At 32.8% G+C, this 24,020-nt stretch overlaps 1 protein-coding gene across 1 annotated transcript in view; it reads left to right on the forward strand.

Moving 5' to 3' along the window:
* The first annotated feature begins 12,288 nt into the window (after positions 1 to 12,288).
* The window catches only part of LOC115451578 (neuronal acetylcholine receptor subunit alpha-3), a 44,650-nt gene continuing 32,918 nt past the window's right edge, over positions 12,289 to 24,020 (forward strand). Inside the window, exons 1-2 of the mRNA XM_030179933.2 lie at positions 12,289 to 12,424; positions 19,703 to 19,857. Coding sequence (XP_030035793.1) covers positions 12,329 to 12,424; positions 19,703 to 19,857 — 251 coding nt within the window. The 5' untranslated portion in view covers positions 12,289 to 12,328. The remainder of the gene's footprint in view (positions 12,425 to 19,702; positions 19,858 to 24,020) is intronic.

A 24,020-nucleotide genomic window follows, 5' to 3' on the forward strand; every position in this document is an offset into this window, starting at 1 on the left:
TGACTATGTCATTTTATTACGTTTGCAAGATAATTTTAGCGCGTTCATTTTTTTTAGTGCTACGAAAGTCATCATTGATAACGTTGTCATAAAATAATTCTATGAGCCTAAAATCACTGCGTAGATACTCGCAGGCGCGTAGCAAGTTAGTAGCGCGGTAGAGTGTAGAGTGCGCGCGTAGCAGCCCGCCCGCCTACGGACAGTTGTTAGTGCTACGAAGTCCGCCGCGCCCGCCGCTGCCGCCACGCGATGCCACCGCACGAGCCACGCACACGCAACTTTTACTTGCGTCGTTAATCGGATTTTACGAACGTTATAAAAAGTTTATTACTAATATCTATTTTTTGTGGTCGCATCTTGATTCTGTTATTATTGTTGTTTAGAGATATAATATAAAATAAATAAAAACAATAAGTACGATAGTTTTGTGTACACACTTTTAAATAAACTTTGAAATAACTATGAGTAGTTCCGTTGGTTTTAAATTTCGACATTGATCTTACGTGGCTGAAATTCAAAATGAAATCTACTTTATGGAGTTTCATTTATATGACAGCAGCACTCTTCGTTAAAGGTAAGTTTTAATTTAAATATTCGTATTATAAAAATGAGTTTAAACAATTTTTTTCCAAGAATAACAGGAATATTATGTTTTTGTTTCAACTTCAAAGTTTAAAACCACTTTTACGTAGGTAGTTAAATAAATAAACAAGAATAACAATAGTTACAAGAATAAGAATAACTCTGTAGTTTTGGCCACCGTTTGAGTTGTGCCATGTCTATATTTGGCCTCAACCCTCTACTTGCTATACTACCATACATAGGAAACTCTTGTTCAGACTGCTTGTAGCCTACTCTTAGAACTAAAGTGGTATTTTTCAAGTCCCTGCCTCGGCGACTTTACTCACAGTCACCTCCACTTGTACGTTTAAGTTAAAATTCAAAATTGGAATTTCTTTTATCACCAATATTATCAATGTAAAAAAATATTTAAAAATATTTTTTGAAATAATACAAACTGGTAATGATAAGTAAGAAAACGATAAATTTGTTTGAAGTTCTAATTTTATAAATATTTCTTATGTACTTTTTCTATACTGCGCTATTTACATTGCTGCAAGTAAACAATGCTTTATTTATTTATTTCGGAAACAAATAGAACAAATTTGACTAAAAATAAATGATTAAAAATTAAGGTAATCCAAAACAGTTTCCACTAATAGATAATACATACTTAGATAGACAGAAATTAATTAACAATATTAAAAATTAAGAGGCTATAATTGTTCAGATTCGGACTGGAACATATAAAATGATTGTTTCTTTATCTGTATGTAAATACACACGGGTTATCTAATTTTCTTAAAAACGTCGTTACCATATCAACACACAGATGAGGATACGCCTCATTATGTAAATGGAACTCTACCTAATTTCTGCCTTTAAATCTTACTGATATTATGAATGCGAATGTTCGTGAAGATTTTTGGATGTTAATGAGATTTTAATGCCAAACTGTTGTTTGAAATACCACACAGATAAATCTTGTTTTGGAATAATAAAGACTATTTTTTAAATAGGAAAAGTGCACAGTTAGGTTAGAAAATTTACGGGTCCTTTTTCTGCCATCTATACTTTAATAACAATTGAAATTAAAAGGCAAAATGAAGAAGGCAGTATTGCTAAACACAGCACGCATTATAAGGAGATTTGAATCCCTAGCCGCCGGTGGTTTGAGTCTAGAGTCTTGTCATAGGAGGGCAATTATTTATTTAAAATATTTTATATGCATTTATATTTTAAGATATATATAAAAATATTTTTAAAATAAAGAGACATAATAAATTATAATATTGTACTGTAATCCTTTTAATCACAATAGGCATTCATATTTATTCCTTAAGAAAGGAATTCAGTAACTTTGGCCTCGATTAAATAATTTTAATCAATCTATTAAGAACGTTTTACAGATACCGTTGCTTACCATTCTTCAAATCAACTAAAGCCGCAGCTGGCTATTCATCAAACGATTACAATTAGCCCGAGCCTAAGACAGATAATTTATGACATCTATTCTCAAGAACCATTCAGTCAAATTAATATACCACAATTGTCGCTACCATTGTCTATTTATATTATTCTATAGATCTCTGATGTTGATTAAAATGGGCCTTTTGTATATCTTTGAACTTTCGATAGCGTTATTTTAATTATAATGGAGCGATTTGCGATGACTATTAAGCATATTATTTCCGCGGTAACCGGCTGTAATATTTGTTTCAGTGATAAAACAGAAATTTAAGCTCTCTGTGGTATTTAATAAAGCTTTTTTTTTGGTTGTATCGTTTACTGTTTACTGAAACTGCCGATATCCTAAGTTTGATTCGCACTATGGAATTACTTTACTGGAAATGTTAGGTATATGTACATGTACTTAAGTTTAAATTAGGTGTTGCCCATGGTTTTGCCCGCGTGAAAAAACCTTTCTGATACAAAAGTCCCTAATTCAATATAGTAATCCATAGGGTTAATCTAGGACATGGTCTGTTCCTGTTCTAAATTTTATCCAAAACTGCTAAGCGGTTTCAACTTTTACTTCTGATAAACATAATATAATATATTCATAAACATACGGATTTATAATATTAATAAGAAGTGAGATTATTCAACCTTTGTCTTTGCTATCGGAAATAGGTTCAAACGCTACAGATAGTGTTACGTTAGTATTCGGTTTCGTCAAAAAAAAAAGCATTTTTGTCGTAAATTCCTTCTTTGTGAACTATTAACATCAGACCATCCCGACAAATTAAATTGAATGAATTCTTTGTTGTTCAAGTGTCTAGTTTTTGCGTATTTTTTGTAGCAATTTTAGGGACGCAGAGGGCATATTACCAATGGATTGTTCGATAGTGAAAACGAACTAATTTATCGACAAAATTTCTATGGACTACTCTACAAATAAGACTTCATGTGTTTATAAGAAACAATTAATTTTACGCTTTTGTTAAATACAAATACGATTAATCTTAAACAACAATAAGTCGAAACAGACTCGAACGATATTTGGCAATCAGTTCCTAGTAGATGAAAAAAACTACATCTTCGCTCGGCGCGCGAAGTAGGTCAAGCTTTTGCCACAATAAATCGCTATACAAGAATTAAGGTTGTGCGCCTTAAAAAATCCGATGACATTCATCTTCGATTTCTTATCGAGATGCGGCCAAGCCAGATTGATTTTGTGATTCCAGACAAATACGTTTGAATCATACATAGCTATATGTGTCGAATCGTACTTTCTTACTTCTTATCTTACTAATATAATATTGTAACATGTTTGAATGTTTGTTAGAAGTAAACGCAAATACAATTGAACGGATTTGGATAAAATTTGACCCACAGGTAGGTAGGTAATTTTCCCCAATGGGACATAATGGATTTTTTTTACTAAGTTTTTTTTTTTTTCATTTTATAAATGACATTGTAGTCATGCAGTATTTTAGCAAATTTTATAGCGTAAAAGGTTACTCACGCGGGCGAATCTGCTCGTTAAATATAATGATTCGGTAAATAGCAAGTTTATTAATTCTAAAGTAATATAAAATATATAATTTAACGTATTATATGGTTGGATATATTCCAGGAAAGTCGGGGTATTATATGCTTTAATAGTGCTAACTCATTTATATCGGCTTCTATTGGACAACGACTACTGTACACTAGCTGAAAACTTGTCATTATGTTTAGTTTTCAGACGGGGTCTGTGGTGAAAGCGTCGAACGTTCAATAACGTAGGCCGGCGTAATTCTATCGTCGAAGAATATTACGTCGGAAGCCAAGATTTTATTTGTACGCAATAACCATTAGGTAAAGTTACTTTGCTATTCTAGGATAAAAAAGTTACTTTAAAAAGTTAACAGATTTTTCTAAGAGAACAAACCTACGAAGTCCGGAACTAACTTGAAAGGCAGTATCAAAGAAACATTAAATGCGGAAGGGATGTTGTGGAATCGGCGTGTTGCCATTACTCAAATGATGAAAGGAGACGCCTCGTTATTTCCAATTTATCTAATAAACCTGTATTTTTAATGATTGGAAATATCATATTTTTACAATTTATTTGTAGATGTATATTTTAAAATTCTTTCTAAATTGACTATGGAAATATTTTTGTGATAACTGGCCGACGGCGATAAACTAGCAATTTCGTAGGGTGCTTCTATATTTTTTGTTTTACTTGTCCAATGTTTTCCATTAGTATAGACAAAGTAGTAGTTAGTATTTTTTTTACATTAACGCGTAAATAATTGAAATATAAACTTTGTGCGAAGGAAGGAACTAGCAATATACTTAAATAATATATGACTTCGAAATCATATCGTAGCATAAGCACACATACCTAACATTTATACTCTATCAAAGCCTTTAATAATACTCTCAGATTTTTATTTTGTAATACTTTTTGTGTTTACGTCACGTACAAGTTTAAGATGTTCGAAAATTAAGCCTAAACCAACCTGAACGTCGTGCCACGTGTAAGATTAAAGTTTGCCGGTATATAAGGTCTTGTTTATTTTTTCTTTCACTTCATCTACCATCTTATAATATTCTCATTGCGTCTTCTCATCGATTGACACAATTAGTTCATTGTTCATCCGTCATTCTAACGCATTGTTAATTCGTTCTAAAAAGCTATTCTTATACATGTGAGCATCTAAGCCATCGATCGGAGCACATGTGTGGGACCAACTGTAATCATGGCGGTACACGCACCGATTCAACGTGCGTACTTGTTACATTGTAATATGTTTGATTAAAGCAGGTGTCGATAATATGCTTCGCGATTTAATTGAATATCGTATTTATGTACGTCGTATGATGTTTATGTATTGATAGTGGTATTAAAAACCTTATATGACTCAGATTATTGTAAGCAACAGTAACTTGAAACAATTCTAGGGATAAAACAGAATGAATTGTATATTTTTTTTATAAAGCAACTTATCTGTAATCAATGTATGTATAAATAAACATACTACTCATGTTTAATGAAAATGAAATTTTGGAATACAGTCAAGTTTTTTCATGTGGTAACTAGGTTTTGCTCGTGGTTTTATCTGCGTAAACACTTATTCCCGCGATAAAAAGTAGCATGTAGCCCATAGGGGTAACGAAACTATATAATAACAAAAACAAGTCGTTTTTAAATTTAATCGAACATTTCATCCCCTACTTTAACCCCTTGGGGAATTCATTCATCCATAAAACATTTGTAATTTGCTCTCTTAAGTCATTTTAGGAACTCTCGTACAAAATTTCATGCTTCTAGAGTCTAGACCTAGAAAAGAAACAAAGGTTTTCGGCAGCGCGTATCTACGCAGCCAGCCAGTTTCTTCTAGATACATAATTTCGCTGTAAATTTCATTTTCATCAATTGTTTCCAAAATTTAGTTAAATTTGTACTTATTCGTAAGCAGTATAAAAGATAAACCTTGCAAACAAAACGTATAAAAATATATGTAGAAACATCCTTATTTTTTGGCTGCAGTACCTATTATTTTGACATATAGATATGTAGATATTTCTTTATTGATGTGATCTTAATTTTTCTATATTGTTGAATTATTACATGCATATCATATGTGTATAATATATGGCCCGTGTTCGTAAAGGTAAGCAGAGACGCAACTATTGCCGCCTTGGTTTCGGTCGTGTATTCCTGTCCGTTCCAAATCCAAGCAACTAATTACTTTTAAGAGAAGTAGAAGACATAGTCTGAAAATTGAACCCAGAGCACCATTGCTTTATATAACTTTCTATAGTAAATCGTGACACGTATTTAAAAACTTATTATTACATTCCATTTTATTAGTAAGTTTTTACACAACTGAAACAAACATTAATAAAAGTTACATTCTAAAACAAAACAGACAGAAGTTATAAGTTATGCGAGCAACATGGATTTATGTACTCGGTTTAAACTTTTTTTAAAAGAAGCGCTTTCAAATAAAAATCTTTTGTGTTTTCATGTTTTTATCATATCTACGGCACTATGCTTATAAATTATAGTTTATTAAAAAGGAACGACTAACATTCTCTAAGTAGGGATATTACCATTATATTTACTGTTTCAAAAAACTATAATAAAAAACTGTTATATATTTTTAGTACATTTCATGAAATACGTATTATTAACGTTAACGAGTATTTAATTAAGATTAAGGTGGGTGGTTAAGAATATTACGTTTTTGACAAAAGGAAGCCTTGTATACTAGGTATGATAATATTTTACACTAACTGAGTAAAGGAACATTGCTCGTGTCCGTAGTTATTATGGAGTAAAAATTGAGGGTATCTGAGTAATTTATACTAATTTAATATATGTTTATAAAAACCTCCTTGATAGACAGCCTCGGTGGCGTAGTTGTATTGAGTCTGCGGTACGACACGGCCATAAAGGCCCGGGTTCGAATCGCGGGACGGACAAAATAATATGGGGTTGTTCTGCCCAGTCAGTTCGGAGTCAAAAAATTGTTTTCGATATGGCGATAGACTTGCCCCCTATCAAATCGTACGGGCGAAAAATGGGTGATCTGGTTGCACCTCTATCATCCCTTCGGACATGATGGCCCGATGTATGTCAGTTTGTTTTGTTTTTATATTATCTTTTCCTTTTAGATACCAGATTAGCCCTAAGGATTGTGATCTCTCTGAGAGACTGCTGAACTTAATCCCTGATATAGCCTAACTTATTTAAGCCAGTTTTCCCACTAAAACGTTACAGCATATAATTGAATCAATTGGAACTAATCCATACTCTAGATGTCTATACACTTTCTTTCTTCACATTAAAGGATCATTTACATAACGTATCAAACCATTATAATCATGACGTTGCTTCTCATGAAACAAATATAAAACCCTGAGCAAGATTGACGTAAAAATATTTTCATATTATTGTAATATTCCAGCCCGAGCCTCAAATACTAAGAGCAAAGTCATAAATCAAAACTCTTCAAATCTGTCGAATGGTAGGTAAATTAAATTTCAATATTAATGACGTATGTAAATTGAATAGGTAATCAAAGGTTTCTTCTGTTCCATGAGAACCGTTGCGTCAATGATTGGCCTTTTAATACAGTGGAGACCATAAGTAACTTGAACAAAATGCTATTAAAATTTATTTTATTTACTTTCCTTTATTATTTTTTTACAGTATGAAGGTTAAAAAGTTGAAAGTTCAAAACCCTAATATTTTACCGTCACGAGCAAAAGTCTCAGTATCATTCAGTGATGATATTTTTAACATTTAATCAAAAGTAAAGCGAGAAACATCAAACAATATGCTATTATACGCATAGGGTGTTTCTAGAAAAGGTCGTTTTCCAGTTGAATAATTTGAACTATTAATTTTATATACTTTATATATGTTGGTGTTTTGTTGTCAGCTGCCATTTCTCTTCTAAACCAACAAAGCGTCTACATTTCACATTATCCGATAAAGTTTTGACCCTTGTCACCATTAGTTCACCTTTATGCACAGACATTGTAATTTATAAGAATACTGAGAAATTCATGTCCCGGTTGTGTATACGAAATCTCGTATCGTATTATGTCATTGAATGTATAACATGAAGCGAAATAAGCGAATATCAAATGAGTTCGCTAACAGAGTTCTAGTTGGTGCTTAACTTTCGCGAGAGGGCCTCCTCAACTTTTATTAGCTCGCTCGCCTTGATTTTTTGAAATTCAATCACCGAGCAAAAGGTATTCACCGTGTATTCCGCTTATTTTTCACGTGTCACGTTAATGATTTTACATACCGTCAACAGTATAATTGCAATTAAAAAATGTTTGCCAGTTGAAACCGGTGCGGCGCTCTGGTAGTTTAAAGTTTGCGGCAAAAAGTTTCAGCAAGCTGTGGACATTGCATATGCATATTGTTGCGCACTCACGCTTTTATTGTACCTACTAGCTTTTGCCCGCGGCTCCGCCCGCGTTATAAAGTTTTTCGGGCTAAAGATTTCCGTTATAAAAGTCACGCTATATATTTTCCCGGGACCCTATGTTCTTCCCGGGGTCTCAAACTGTCTCCATACCAAATTTTATCCTAATACGTTGGGTAGTTTTTGAGTTTAACACGTTCGGGCAGACCGATGCAGCGGGGACTTTGTTTTATGATATTTTTTTGTAGAACTTTTTAAGAGGAACAATCCCGTCATACATTGTTGTTGCATAACTTTAACCGTTTACGCAGCGCACGCAACAGAAGCTTTCAAAAGTAATAAATTTTCCCTGTTTTTGCAACATGTTTCATTACTGCTCCGCTCCTATTGGGCATAGCGTGATGATATATAGCCTATAGCACTCCATGAACAAAGGGCTATCCAACACAAAAAGAATTTTTCAGTTTGGACCGGTAGTTCCTGAGATTAGCGCGTTCAAACAAACAAACAAACAAACAAACTCCTCAGCTTTATATAATAGTATAGATACATCACCATACCAGTAATGTGTTTTTAAATTTACAGTTTAATTGTCATAAAAAATTTACGTGTAAAAATACCCAAAATTGCGATATCGTGGATTGTTTATTTATTAAAAATGTTTAGATTACGATAGACAACGGCTTAGCTATGCCACTAGCATTGCTTTTGTTCATGGGCGGCAGGTGCTGCTTACCATCAGGCGGATCGCTCGCTCGTTTACCTACTAGCAATAAAAATAAAGATTATTATCCTGTCATATTATAATCTATTTTTGTAATTGACTCATTGTTATGCATTATGAAGTGAACCCATTGTTTCCATACATTGTTACGTTTATAACAGAAGCGGAATCATCAGTGCGCGAACTTAGTTCACACTTGAATGGCTCTTACTGTTTCGTTGATTTGTGTTGTGTTTGTCATGGGACGGGCAATTAGGCTTCATGCTTAGAATAGTATTAAATTTACACTACGTGTTTTTGTTCGCGGCTTCAGTCGCATTAACATTTTCGGAATAAAAAGTAGCATATGATGTCAGTCGGGGATAATTTAGATCCCATTAGTGAAATAAATTTCATATTGGAGTAGTTTGAGAGATTAGCGGGTTGGAGCAGACAAACATTTTAGTTGTTATAATATTAGATATATAATTGGTAAAATATTAAGGGCCTCTTTCAAAGGTTTCAAGTCAATTTTATTTGTCAGTTGTATTAATAGCTATTGTAAATAGTGTATAACTGTTTTATATTTTCAGTGCATGAGTCTTACTCGCACTTGACTTGATTCCTCGTAAAAACTTATGATCCGATTTGAAGCTATAGAATATGTTGCAATATTTTACGTTTTTAAAGGATTAATGAATGCACTCGATGGGTATGATGGCAAATAACTGTAACGAAGGCAAACCTGATGACAAAAGCAAGCTTAATCGAGATATTCATCTGGAAGTGATCGCCATCACGTTAATAATATAAGCTAATATTGCCTGTTAACATAGTTTCTTGAGTCTCGCCGCGTTGTATCTAATATCAATTAAAGCTGTCGACCTTAAGTCTGTTGCGGGATGTTTGCAAAGAAAATACTGGTGTTCTAGAATATTGGCGTAAGTAACTGTCTTTAGATAATACTTCGAAACTATATCTTTAGTCGTCATTGGTATATATATTGAAATAAAAAATAAATAAAAGGTTTTAGGTTTCGCTCTAGTAAAAATAATGTCTTGTTTATAGACTTTTTCGTAATTAAAAGATAAACTCAGGTTAAATTATCTTTTTTTTTTTTACAATTTAAACTTATCTCTGTAATCAGACAGAAGCTTTATTTTGTCTGATTATCCGATAAGCACTGCTTTTAAAACTTCTTAGTTTAGATCTAGCCCTAGCGATACCGTAGATACTTACTCCAAACTTCATGAAGTTAAGGGTCGGAACTACAAAACTATAATTTCTATATTAATTTACACAGAAATGAAAATTTATCTGCTTCATCGATTGAAAACATAATTAAATTTCAATGATATGCAAATCGTTTTTATGATGGAAATACTTCAGTAGAGGATCAGTAAAGCCACGGTAAACACATTAGTCTGTAGTCTAGGTCACGATTATTACTATAGGCGAAATGATTGTCATCCATGATGGATATAAATACATCTATTATCCTACCACCAAAAAACTTTATACCAAAGTGCAGAAACTTGGTCCATACCTGGATATAAAATAAAGAATCAGATTATTTTACCTTGCAAAAATTAAGCTAGTTTTGAAGTAAAATCTCCTCTACACATAAAATGAAGCAACATTGTAAAAATATACTTATTACCGCGGTTAAAGGATTGTAGTTGTCTTACAAGTTAAACTTACCTATCTCAGAAGAATTTTCGTAAAAAAACCCTTATGAAATCTCCATTTTCTTTTGGTAATGTGTTACAAACGCATTATTGCATATTTTCTATTGGTCTATTGAAATCTCTTTATTACGTAAAGATGCTATGACAATTTTATTTATGTCGTAATTTTTACCCTAAAAAGCAAATAATTTTTCTCCGTATATAATGTTAGTTTAGTTTTTTTTATCAATTCGTTTACCACCTCAGAACAATGACAAGTAATTATCACTGACTAAGTTTATCACACCGGACAGAACAGTACAATCTATGAAGCCTTGAGTGGGGGTTATTATCACTCTATATTCAACCAAATACATTGATCCCCAAATCAATAGGTAAATTTATAAGATCTGCCCTTGCTGAGTAAATAAAGTTACGGTAAATTTTCTCGAACATCGAGAGAATTATAAACAAATCAATGACAAATATCAGTCTTTTATAAAGATCACGTACAAGCCTGCGTTCCAAGACTGCTAAATTTATTTGTACATAATAAATATTTACGCCGCGAATTGCCGAATATTGTAGAAAATATTCGCGAGCACGCAAGCATCTTTACGATGTTTTCTTTGGGACGGATTTACAGCTTATTGTAATGGAAAATTAGGTTTAGACGTTGGCCTATTTTAAATACTTCTCGATGGTTGTGATACTTATATTCCCCTACCACCTACCTTCTTATATACCCTTCAGGTTATTATGTTCTATCTTAACAATTCCAAATATTGGCAATAGACCAGCGGTGACCAAAACATAACAAACTGTAGGTCTACATTAAGTGTTAATTTCTTATAATAAACAACTTTATAGTATTTTTTGTTGTGGTAGAAATATAAATTGTTATGTATACTTTGGTATAAACACAGTGTTCGTAACATTAGCTCCATAAGATTTTTAAATTGCCTCGGCGTTAAACGCAAGTTAATTCTCTGTACTTGACGTTTTAGGGGAAATAATATTCGTGTCAAGAAAACGAGTTTGTATCATAATATAAATGAGTAAAACTTTCTCATTTTTACTTGTTTATTTAATGGTTATAGAACAGTCGTCTTTTTTACCCATTATTCATTTTGCAATATTTTACTGAGGTACAAAAAGGCATTGAATAATTCTACTTAAATCACTAGCCGCCATTTTGAATAAACGATCACAATCGCTTTTTCAATCTATCTCAAAAAATGACCAATCAGAACAAAGAATTTTTGACATGCTTACAAATAAGTTATTTTGATTGGTTCATTTTCGGAATCGGATTGAAGATTGAGATTGCGATCGTTTATTGAAAACGGTTATAAGTTAATTGATTGAACTTCTTTACATATGTATAATATTTTTTGAGGTGTTTTGTTGGTTTTTATTATTCCTTTTTTATATAAATATAGTTTCTTTTATATGTAATTCTATGTTACAGACACTGATTACAGTTCTATGTACATAGTAGATAATATGTGTAAGAATACCACATTTTACTTGATTGTCTGGGATAAAAAGCGAGCGAATGTGTATGCTTAGATTAAAAATTCGTAAAGGTAGTCGATGTTATGCCATGTTCTCATTATGTAAAATACCTTCAGTACCGTAATTAATTTTTAATTAATGGAAGTAATTAATTTAAGGCCATCCTAATTTTCTTTTTTTGACCTAATGAATATTAACTATTAAATATTTTAATAGTGATAAATGCGATGTTCAGTTACTCTTAAATATCCACACTCCATATTTTAACGTTTGGATACTGTACAGTAATTTATTTATTACGTCGGATATAATTTTTTCCAGTGTAAAATGAATTGCAAATTAAATTTACGGCAAAGAAAATATTGATAGTTGTATGTTAAAATATTCTAAGTCGACCTACTGATGGTTGAATATTTGAAAATGAAATTTAATTGCCTATTTATTTGTTCCCAGGGTCGTTGTGTTGCGATGAAGAATACCGGCTGATCCGGCACCTGATGGGGAAGTACGACGCATCGGTCCGCCCGGTCGAGAACTCCTCACATCCATTACTGGTTACGTTCGGAGTTTCGCTACATCATATAATTGATGTTGTATGTATCTCAAATTGTAATACTTTATAAAATAATATAAGGTAACAGAATCACTGATACTCATTTAATATTAAAATCTTCATAAAGTCGTTTAATGAAAAAATATAAAGATAACCATTTCATTAAATTGAAATACATCACTAAATATTATAAAATTTAATAATCAAAGAACTGCCAAAAAATCATAATAAGTTTCCAGATTACAACACAAAACGAAAACATAGATGTTGGGCCTTGTAAGGAACTCGGCTTTCTTCGATATGTACCTTATTTTTAATTATGCAACTGAATATTAGTATCTTACACGCAAAATTTTCTCTAGAATAAGACAAATAAGATAAGTTTTAAAATATTTTAATTCTTTATATATGATGTGGCAGCCAAAATTTTATCACAATTTATTGGAATAAAAAGCAAAAGAAAATGTTTTCTCAATAAAGATGACTTGAATATAGGTATCTGATACGCAAATTGATATCAAGGTCTTGTACACTAAGAGAAATAAGAGAATATTCAATGAGTTTCACAGGTAGTTTTAGTTATTTCAAACGATAGTGGAAGTACAAATGTTTTATGCATTATCCAATATCACTAACTTTTAGAATTAGGAGTCGTGCACTCATTGTCAACTTCTTAAACTACTATGAACCTGACAGTTGCTTAAACAATTTTAGTAATAGTAATTGGCTCCACCGATTTTGACAGTAAGGTGGTATGTATAAGCAATAAGTTTGTAAACTTAACGCTGTAGCGTTTGCGTGACACCTTATACCTGTTTCGCTTCTTAGGATACATGTCATTTCCCGATCCATTTGAAATAAAGAAAAAAATCAAAGAAATTTGTTAACAGTTTTTATTATTTGCTTTTTTATTAATTATAAAAAGACATCTTTGAACCCAAAGGAAAAGAATCGTTCTTACCCCATTTTGAAGAGTTTTGCATCTTCGGCGTTCTATGGCTAACAATAATATTTTAATCTGATATGTTGTTACCCCATCCACACTAAGCGTATCCGACATACAGTGATGTTGGGGTTCCTGCTCGCCGGTATTTTACGATGTCTGGACTTAGTACTAACTAACTTGGTAAGTGCTACAAAAATATAAAGTGCGTTTTAGGTACACCAAACTCTAACAAGTTCACAAACGAGGAAAACTAAAGTTATGAAGTTCACCGAAGTAAGGCGAGGATGAGAGTGTAGAAGCCAGAACCGTATATGGATCTTACGAGTGTTTTATTTAAGCTTAATATCTGTACACTATACGTCTTTATACTGCGTAAAATACATCATTTACCGTCAACGCATTTATTGTGGTTTCATGGTGAACGTGCTGCTACTTTAGGCCTAGGACTAGCTTGATGACTAACGGGCAAAATCAAAACCCTTTCAAAAAGTATTGAAAGTTACCTTTAAATGGCGTCATTAATTAATAAGCCCTTTTATATCTTGTTTTATTATTCATATTCTTTTTAGTCATGGAAAAGATATTAATCGTCTAATACATGGAGAAATAATTCTTTTTAGAATAGCCATACATCTGCCACGAGCAAGAAAACAGTGACGGTCTCAGAGATAATTAAAACTGCTTTGGTACGAAAAACTAATTAAATTACGAAAAATACTCCGTTTACATTTATTTAAGAGACATATCGTAAGCATTTCGTTATTTCATCTATTACCTCTGAATCTGATGATTTTTTGGGAAAAGAGCTATGGAAACGTAATTAAACGGTATATTTGCAAAATAAAAAAGTATTGACAAACTGCCACGGTGGCATAGTTGTATTAGTACAACTGCTGTGCTGAGGTCTCTGGCTCAGTCTCCTGGTTGGACAAATTTAATTTTCTACTCAGTATCTACCCGGGGTTTGAAATTTGTTCCCGACATGGTGAAAACCTCGCCCCCTATCATATCATGGGACAGAATACATACGACTGAAAGTACCTCTGTGTACCCCTTTAGGCAGAAAATTGGTGAGTGTGTGTGTTACTACACACAAGTATATTATAAGTTAGTTTCATTATAATATTACTCTATAGGCATGTCAAAAATAAATTTAGGACTCGTAAACAACGTTTATGACGACGAAAAGCAAAATTCTATACCTAATATTATTTCGAAGACTACATTTTTCGCCTCTTAAACGTCTTATTTTATAAAATATTCCCCGGGTAAACTATGTGTAATGTGTAAAGCCGCAGGGGACGACAAAATATCTCGATATTTCAAGACAACCATCCGAGTGCTACGTTTATATTATTTGAATATTTTGTGTGGGGTTAGGCAGTCGTTTCGCCATGCGTACGTCTTATTTAATATCGATGTAGTAACATTTGGTACACGACGTGCTTCCCCTTTGCCTACATCATCTAATTCAAATAGGAAATTGTATTTATGATTGCGCTATTTGATTAAATCCTTGCGAAATATGTTTCAAGTATGAATTTAATTTGATTGTAAATTAACATTGTTATTGGAAGTTTTGTTAATCTAGATTCCAGATTAACATAATATAATGTTCTATATTCTAGAACATTATATTATACTATACTAGAAGTACAATAATTTAATTTAGCGAAGGAAGAATGTTGTTAATTTGAGAACTGAACTGAGAGATCGAGATTTGAGATTGTATAATTAAAAATACTGCGACAACTCCCTCGCCGCCTTAATCTGATGTTTTGTATTTATAGAAATTATCGCCTCGCAGATAAAACTTTATACTAACTTGTGAATTTATTTTGTTTTCCGTGACATTCTCTCTTGTGTTTAAGGCCATAACGGAATCATAAGTTGGATTAAGTCAGATGTTTAATCTACACAAAATCCTCGTAGTCTACAATAAATCCATAAAAACCATAGAGTATATGTAGGTATAAATATTATTCTTACTTTTAGTTTAGGGCGATAGTTTTACCTCTGTCTTTTTACTACAATCATTTAAATGAATACCACTGGTGGTAATAGTTCGAAAATATTTATCCATAAAATCCTGCTCTTCCTTATCTATTCTGTCATTAAATTGTTATCCGCTTCGTAGATGCAATTCTGTAATTCAGCACTATTGTTTCTGAATGAATCGTGGGTGTTGTCGATCATTAAGGAATAATGGCTTCCCGGCAAACTCACTAACGGTGCGATAGGCTTGCTGTTACGAAACACCTTGACAACACACATTTCACATATTTTGTATATCAGTACCACATTGATCTAGCTTGTTTCTAAATACTGTGCTGCTGAAAATATAATTCAATGTACTGATTTTTGCTATCCAAAGCAGAAACTTCCAAAAAATCATGAGATTAGCGGAATCAACATGTCGATAATGAGTTTTTCCTACTCTTTTTCTGTTTCTTATTTCTGGTTGCATGACTGAATTTCGGCTTATTTTTTTTTTACTAAAGTCGTAATATTTTTTTATATTATAAACCTGAATTTATTTAGAATTTTTATTTCGAACTCATTTATTTTAAAGACATATTTGAAAATCCCGTTAAAGTTAAGTGAAATATGTTTGAAATTACTTCATTCAAATTGGACTCCGTTGAAACGAAATGGAGATTAAAATAATAAAGTGTGTATTATATCGTAGTCCAAGATTGGCGCTTATTTTTTTTTTTATATATAATTATTAAGTTTCGTTAGAATAATTGATGATTCGTCTTTTGATACAAAAAGAACGTATTTGTGATGACCTTGAAAGTCAAGGCCTTGAAGGTCAATTACTCGTTCAAATAATAAATGTCATCTCATTAGGACAAACGAGTAAGTAATGGCACTTATTAATTAAGATTGAGTTTTTAAATGTATAGTTTCGACACAGTTGTCAATTACTACAATGGACGTAGCAAAAACCCTGATTACCAGTGTAAATATAATTATGTTAATTCTAAATTGGCATCTACTGAGATAGATTACTATCGTTTCGTTGATGGATGTCGTTTTTGTATCAAATTTATTGTCAAAACAAGTTCTAATGAATAAGTCGAGCCGGAGACCACAATAAATAAAACAAGAATAAACAATTCAACAAACACTGTTATATAGTGAGAGCGATAAAGACCGATTTGATTCTGCGGACATACTTCATCGTATATAATGTGCCACAAGCTGAAAGCATTTCCCGCGTTGTTTATCATGCGGCTGCGATACAAAGGGAAACATTGCGCGGATGTGAGTAGCATTTGAAAAGGTTGGTACATTTCGTCTCGCGCCTCGCCTGTTTAAATATTTTAAATAATTTCAAATTCAGGTAGGCGTCTGCGAAGTGCTTTGGGGATATGAAAGGATTACCGCCTTTTATACATCCCACTGTTGGATTTAAGTTTTATATCAGTTTGAAGTGTGTTCCATCAAGCTGGTATAGGCGTTGTGTGACGGGCGGATGAATTTCGATCTCATATCTAATTTTAGCGTAGGTAGGTTTAGGATATACGCGTGTTTTAGGTGTATATAGTTTACATTTATAATCCAAGTAAAAATATCACGTAGAAATATATATTAATGATAACAATAAACATTTATAATAGGAATTGCTTATTCAGGTATAGATGAGATTATAGACATACACCATTTTCATATTATGCTCTTAATATAGCATATGAAAACTGTTTGTTTATGAGTCACAGCATCATGACGGAACCTCATTTTAAGAATAAAAATAAAAGTTTCTGCGGGGACTGATCTAATTTTAAAAATAATTATTTTGCCAGACCTCTCGTCGGTGCGCCCCAATCGCCCTGCGGAATCCCTAAAATCACTTTAACATTGGAACTCTTATTTCCGGCAAAATATTTTTTTACTGCCGCCTGAACACAGATTACGAAGTTGAGTAAAGCCTAGTATCGAAATACATTATGTAAACAATATCTAATTCAATTTATTTGTTCGCCAGAAGTAATTTCTTTTTCGAGTTTTGTTTAATGACGTTTACATATAATAAATTTTCTATAATGTAAAGTAGAACAGAAAACAACCGCTTCTATTGTTTTCAAGTAAGATTTAGGTTTGAATCATGAAAACAGGATTCAGATCAGTCTTTTAAAAATTTAACTATTTATTTGTGGATCTCACGGGGGAAAAAAAGGTGAAACTAATTAAATATCTTTGAAAGAGTATCTATTATTGGTTATGACATGTCATTATTTATGTGATAGATCACACAACGGAACTCATTATGAATCGCCTTACGCAATACAATACCGTACAATGGCTGTGTGGATGCACAATGCACGTATTCACGCGCCCTCCGGTTGAAATGCCTTTATTTTTTATATGAATTTGGCTTCGTTCGAATAATTTATTCGCAAAAGATAATGCTATTTAACTTCGTATTTCACAATAAATCCGCGTAATGCTATTAATAACTTGTACGTCTATTGCGGCACGTACCGTCAATATTTTATAAAACCATTTGAATTTCAGCAGATAATTTGGGGGAGAATACAAGGTTGGTCCTAATGTCCTTCAGGCTATTTTAATCACTCAAATTAATCGTTTATATCGTAAATCATAATTAATCCGGCACATAGAAAATAATATGACACATTAATTTTGCTCTGGATTAATGGCAATACCTTATATCGCGCTAACGCGTGTATGAAACCTTTTAGCGAGGTTGTATCATTATGTGTAAATCATTATTCACTTGAAATTCACCCCACGTCTTAAGTTACTAAATCCCCACTTACCACATTTCAGCTGTGACAAAATGACGCGCGCTTTTATACAAATCACGTCTCACCTTCGTAATTTCCTCTGGTGTATAAACTTGATGTCGTACAAATGCTAAGTTAATACGGTATCGTCAGAAAAATAGTTACAATTTCTTGATTTTATGGAATGTTTTTTGGGATTTTAATTTTATTTTTCATTAAATACCATATTAAAAAGATTGTACCACAAAGTTTCATGACAAATTATTTACATTTTTTAAAGGACTCATTGAAGTTCTAAGATACAAACACTCACAACTTTTTATTCCCGAAGGGGTAGGCAGAGGCGCAACTTAAAAAAACCCAATATTCCTTTCCCCGACCCGGGGTTCGAACCTAAGACCTCAGCACTAGTCGTACCATAATACAATTACACCACTGAAGCATCTTCTATGACGATTTACGTAACATAATTGTATATTTAAATACATACTCATCATTTAAGAAAGTATTTTAGTCCAATAAATATAACTGTAACTTTAATAATAACTAAATCTCTTAATATGTATAGATCTCTAGAACCTAATAAAGAATCGCATTCTTCAATACAGAAACATCGACCTACATTCTTTGTCCAGGCATCCCAATATTGTCGTTCGTCATGATTATGAAGGTATTTGTGTTTTATTTGGTCCTTTTTTTAATACAAACAATTTGTTTTCACTCTTTGACTTTTTTATGCTCCAATTATTGAGTTTCGCCGGAGGCCTTCCGGGCTTTTATTTAAATCATTGCTTCGGCCTCATTATGTAAAAATTGCCAAAAATATCAAACAGCTGCCGGCAGTCAGATTTATTTAAATTGTAGAACATTATTGTAATGTAAAATAAGATTACGTTATGTCTAAACACAAATCAAGATAATACACTTGGTAAAAATGTTTTCTTCTTTATGGTTTTTATGCTCTAGGAAATGTGTGGGTTAAATTGATGTATGTAATACGAATTAATTTAGTAATTTTCGTACTTAAATACTACCTAACTTAAATAAAATTATACAATATTTAAAGCCTTTGGGCCTAACTAATAAAACACTTTTGATCAGACAAATAACATTTGATATGACAAAACTGTGACCAGTAAAACATGAATTAGCAAAGCATATTTGTTGATAATTTATAAATAAGTTCGTAAAAACGTAAAATATTCCTGACACTATCCATCAACACAACATTTACTCTGACAAACTACAGAGCTTTTTACACGTCTCGTGAAAATACATCCACAATTTTCACCTTCGCAAACCGGACTTTAATACGAAGCTTCCGTTCGCCGAGAAAGGGGTACATTACTTAGTGTACCATTGGGGCTTCTCTACAAGCGAAACAGGGGCTTTTGTGCTTCAATTTTATTTTCCTCGTGTCGATGTTTCGAAGAAAAGATTTATTTGAAAGTAGTTATTGAATAAAAAAATTGCTTGAGCAAATGAGGCACGCATGAAGAGGGGCCTATGGCTATCCGTGCACAATTCTGTCTATTGTCAATTACAATAAATAGTGAAAATGTTACCGTATTATTTTGTGTTACTGTCCACATTGCAATACCCATATTTCTTGTCGCAGGAGGAAAAAGATCAGTTGCTGACAACGAATTGTTGGATCACACAAATATGGACAGACTATCATCTCAGGTGGAACACGAGTGATTTCGATGGTATTGGAGTCATCAGAATACCCTACGAGAGGGTTTGGAGACCAGACATCATTTTGTATAACAAGTAAGTACCTACATACCTACTTCGTTTTCATCGAGATGGAAGTAAATTATATTGTGAATTTGAGAGGGACAGCTTGAGCTATTTTAACAAAGAGTAATTAGATCAGATTAATGGAAATCCAGTAATGAAAATGATATTCAATAACATTTAAACAAAGGAATGTTAAGCCAAAATTGAAACTTGACGTGGATCGTAAAACTTGCGTCTTCGTGATCAAATATCAGTAGTTGTTTTGCTCATTAACATAAATTTATTAATATGTTATACCAATCCTTTATTCCGTAAAGTTTTACTCAAAAAATTAGAATTATCTCATGATTATAGTAGTAATGTTACTATAGCAGATTTTAATTAACTGCCGTTTATAAAAGAGTGCATTAAAGACCCCTGTGCTCAATTCATCATATTTTTACATAAAATATTATAAATACTTATGAATTCTCTCTTTTATGTTTTAGAGTTTACATATGCATTTATGAATTCATCTCTTGCATTGTAGCAAATCCAAGCATACACGAGTAATCCCTTCAGTGGATTAACCAACAAATTCACAGTGCAATAAAAATTGTAAATCCGCTTAATATTTTAGTTTATGAAAAACGTTTTGCGTACATAATTTTATGAGTACATTAAAGTAAAATGCTTAGGCGATGAACTCTCTGCATAATGTAACAAGAGATTATTTCGAAAGGCACTACAGACGCTTTCATATAATACGTTATATAGTTACTTAACTATTTATGTTATTGAGGTTTTAAGGCTTGGAATTAAATAAATCTCTGTGAATGTTTTGTGTTCTTACCAAATAAATATAGCGTATGGAACGGCAAAGGAAATTGGTCTCTCTGAGCAATTGTTCTGTACCTACTTAACCAACAAATTGTACGGTGCCAGATTACTAAATAGGCGAAGTAGGAACAAAGCTTGTCGCAATTTAGGGATCCTGTGACAAATAACTGTTGATAAGTGTGACAAAAGGCCGGGCCTGCCTGAATTAACCTTGAACATATTGGGTAATACTATCCCTGCAGGCCACAAGAGTAAAAGGAAAAATAAGTCACCCCAATATGTTCAGGGTTAATCGCGACCCATGGTTGCTGTTGGAAGGATGCGGGAGATATCGAATTGCGTTTCGAGGTTAACCGGTATACATCCAGGTAGATTTTCCGGCGACATTCTGTTTCGACTACACTCTATTTAGATGAAGTTGAGTGTAATGAATATGCAGCCAAGATTTAATATTTATTTTATGTAATTTTATTTTAGTAATTTTAACCTATTTTAAAATGTCATATGGCTGAGTTTAAGTTCAACAGATGCCGCATGCCCTAGGGTCTGTGGTACACTAATGTTACTTGTAATTTCTATCATGTTAGAATCTCTTTTATTCAAAATAAAGGTGGCATCAGACTGAAAAAGTGTGTAAAGTGAAATTCACTAAGTATATCATGGCGCAGTGTAGATAGCTGAAAAGATCTAATTACCCTCACGTCTTTAATACAACTGAATAAGCTCGAGAGAGCCTTAAGTGTAAAAATGAGTAATCTCATAATAGTTTGAACCCGACTTCCTCTAAATAAAACCAGCCTAATAGATACTTGAAAAAGTTCCGACAATCACTCTGTAAGAGTCCTTCTAATACCACTTAAAGTAACAAAATTACTTTCCGTTACGGTAGGTAGCTCCAATTATTTTGTACAAGTAGATACACGTTTTAATAAAGCGTCAAGCACATGTAAGATTAGTTCATTGTTTTTGTAAATAAAGAGAGACTTGCCTTTTGAGATAACTTCTTTGAAGATTTAATTATAAAACTTTCTCTTAAGTGGATCAGATAAATTTTATGCTGGTGCTTCTTAGTGTATGTAGTTTTTTTTTATTATTATTTTAAGACACATAAAATCAATTAGCATTTTCGCTAATTATCTATACTATTATAATTACTATAACGCCATTTAAATGGATAATAGTGTAAGTAATCATAAAGAAATTAACAGATATAGCATACATAATGAGAACGCAATAGCCACAAAATTAATTTCTAACGAACAACACAGAGTAGGTACATGTAATAATAATTTCCACTATATTCTAATATTCAGACAAGGCTTTCCTCTTAAGCACACACTAATAATTGTGGCCGCAATGTTATTAACTATGTAATTAGGGTTTTGAATATTCTCATTTTCACAAGTTTACGCCTGTTACGCCCAAAGGGTAGGTAGAGGCCAAACTACTAAACCCCAATTTCTCTGGCACTATACCCAAAATATATTTGGGGGCGGATGAAGGTGGCAATCGGCACACAATCCATTTCCAAACAACTCGGCTCTGTTTTGATAGAAAATCCTAAATCAATTAACAAAGTTTACTTAGCTGGTCTGGGAAACTAACCCGAACCTTCACGATCCTAATGTAAAATAGCGCTTAGCGAAGACTCAATAAAATCTAACATAGTATAGGACATAAACAATAACCACGTCACAAAGCTTCATCGTCTACGGCTCAGGAACGATGTGCTTAGAACCAATGGGTTTATTTCTAATTAAAAACAATAAAACAAAAACAAACATCACGAATAACCCCCGTGCGGTATGCAGAGAAAACCAGGGCACCCACTTTTCGCCAAGAGTGCTCCATCCCATGATGTGATAGAGGGCGAACCTATCGCTATATCGGGCACAAATTCCAGTCTCCGGGCTGATACTGAGCAGAAAAACCCAAATATCACTTTGCTCGACCCGGGATTCGAACCCAGGACCTCAGAGCGCTGCCGTATTGCGCATGTACTACAACTACGCCATCGAGGCAGTTTAATTTAGACAAGAGCTAATCTTATTTAAAGGCGTGTTTTTTACTAATTGTTAAACCAAAGATCGGTAACATCATAATATCTTAACTCATAATAATATAAAATCTTAACAAAGTTGTACTTTCTTGTATAAACTTTAGAATTTAGGATGACATATTAATGGCTTTATTGCTGAATTATGCTTTGAAGATAAAACGATCTCTTGAAGCCGTGGTGATTTCTTGATTTAACACAACCTGGAACATTGCCTTTAAATGTGTCTGTTGAATTATTTATTTAGGAGGAAAATTAGGAAATTACTTGGGGTACAGCGGTTTTGTGGCGCCGGATCCTCTAACTATGTTTGCAAGAGTCGTCGGGGGCAAAATGTCCACGACGCCTGACACATCAGTGACAGTTGAGAAATGCGCCTCGTTGTTTCTTCAAAATATATAGTCGTATAAACTATATATACTACTCCTCTTTAATGTAAAGAGAATGGTTGGTGCCGTAGTTGCAACTCTGCCTACCCTTAGAGGATAAAGGTGTGATGGTTGTTGACTATTGTTTGTATAAATTTAATAGCCACAAATACGAATTAAAAGTAATGTTTGATAGGTTATAGTAAATCAACGATTTCCTTAATTACAAAAGTGTATATTTATATTTTAATAAATGAGCTAAAGAAATAAGGAAATAAGAATATAACGAGCGTGCATATTTCACTTAATGTGTCAGATGAGCGGTAATAAATTTCACTGAAAGTACTGAAATAAGAAGTTAGCAAGTCCGAGCGGTGGACAGTCTCGCTGCTAATGAATGACAATAGTTTTAAAACTGCAATACACAGAGTGCCCAACCTAAATATTTAAAATAAGTAAAGCTTTTCCTTGTTCTTATTCATAAGATAACATTTTACAAAATGATATATATTATGTGTAATGATATATAAATTCCATTTATAATTATTTCAACCTTATTAATTTGAACAAGTAGGTAGTTATAATTTGTATGTAGTGCTGAAATGCGGTTGTGGTCCATAAAATAAACCCTATAGAGGTTAATGGGTAAATTCCTTTATTTTAGATTTTGCCTGCGGCTTCCTCCGTATGAAAATGTTTTCCGGGATAAAAAGTAGCCTATAGCACTCAGGAGTAATGTAGCTTCCTATCAGTGAATAAAATTCAAATCGGTTTAGTAGTTCCTGAGACTAGCGTGTTCAAACTAACCGTTCAGCTTTATAAATTAGTATAGATTATACGTACTGACTGAGTGGTATTGCACAAATCGGGGGTAACGTCCAGGGAACTCAATTCATTAACCGCTAATGTGGTCCCATCCCGGAACCCGGGACTTGAATTTACGAGCATAG

The sequence above is a fragment of the Manduca sexta genome, chromosome 25 (genome assembly GCF_014839805.1).
Source record: "Manduca sexta isolate Smith_Timp_Sample1 chromosome 25, JHU_Msex_v1.0, whole genome shotgun sequence".
Classification (NCBI taxonomy): Eukaryota; Metazoa; Arthropoda; class Insecta; order Lepidoptera; family Sphingidae; genus Manduca; species Manduca sexta.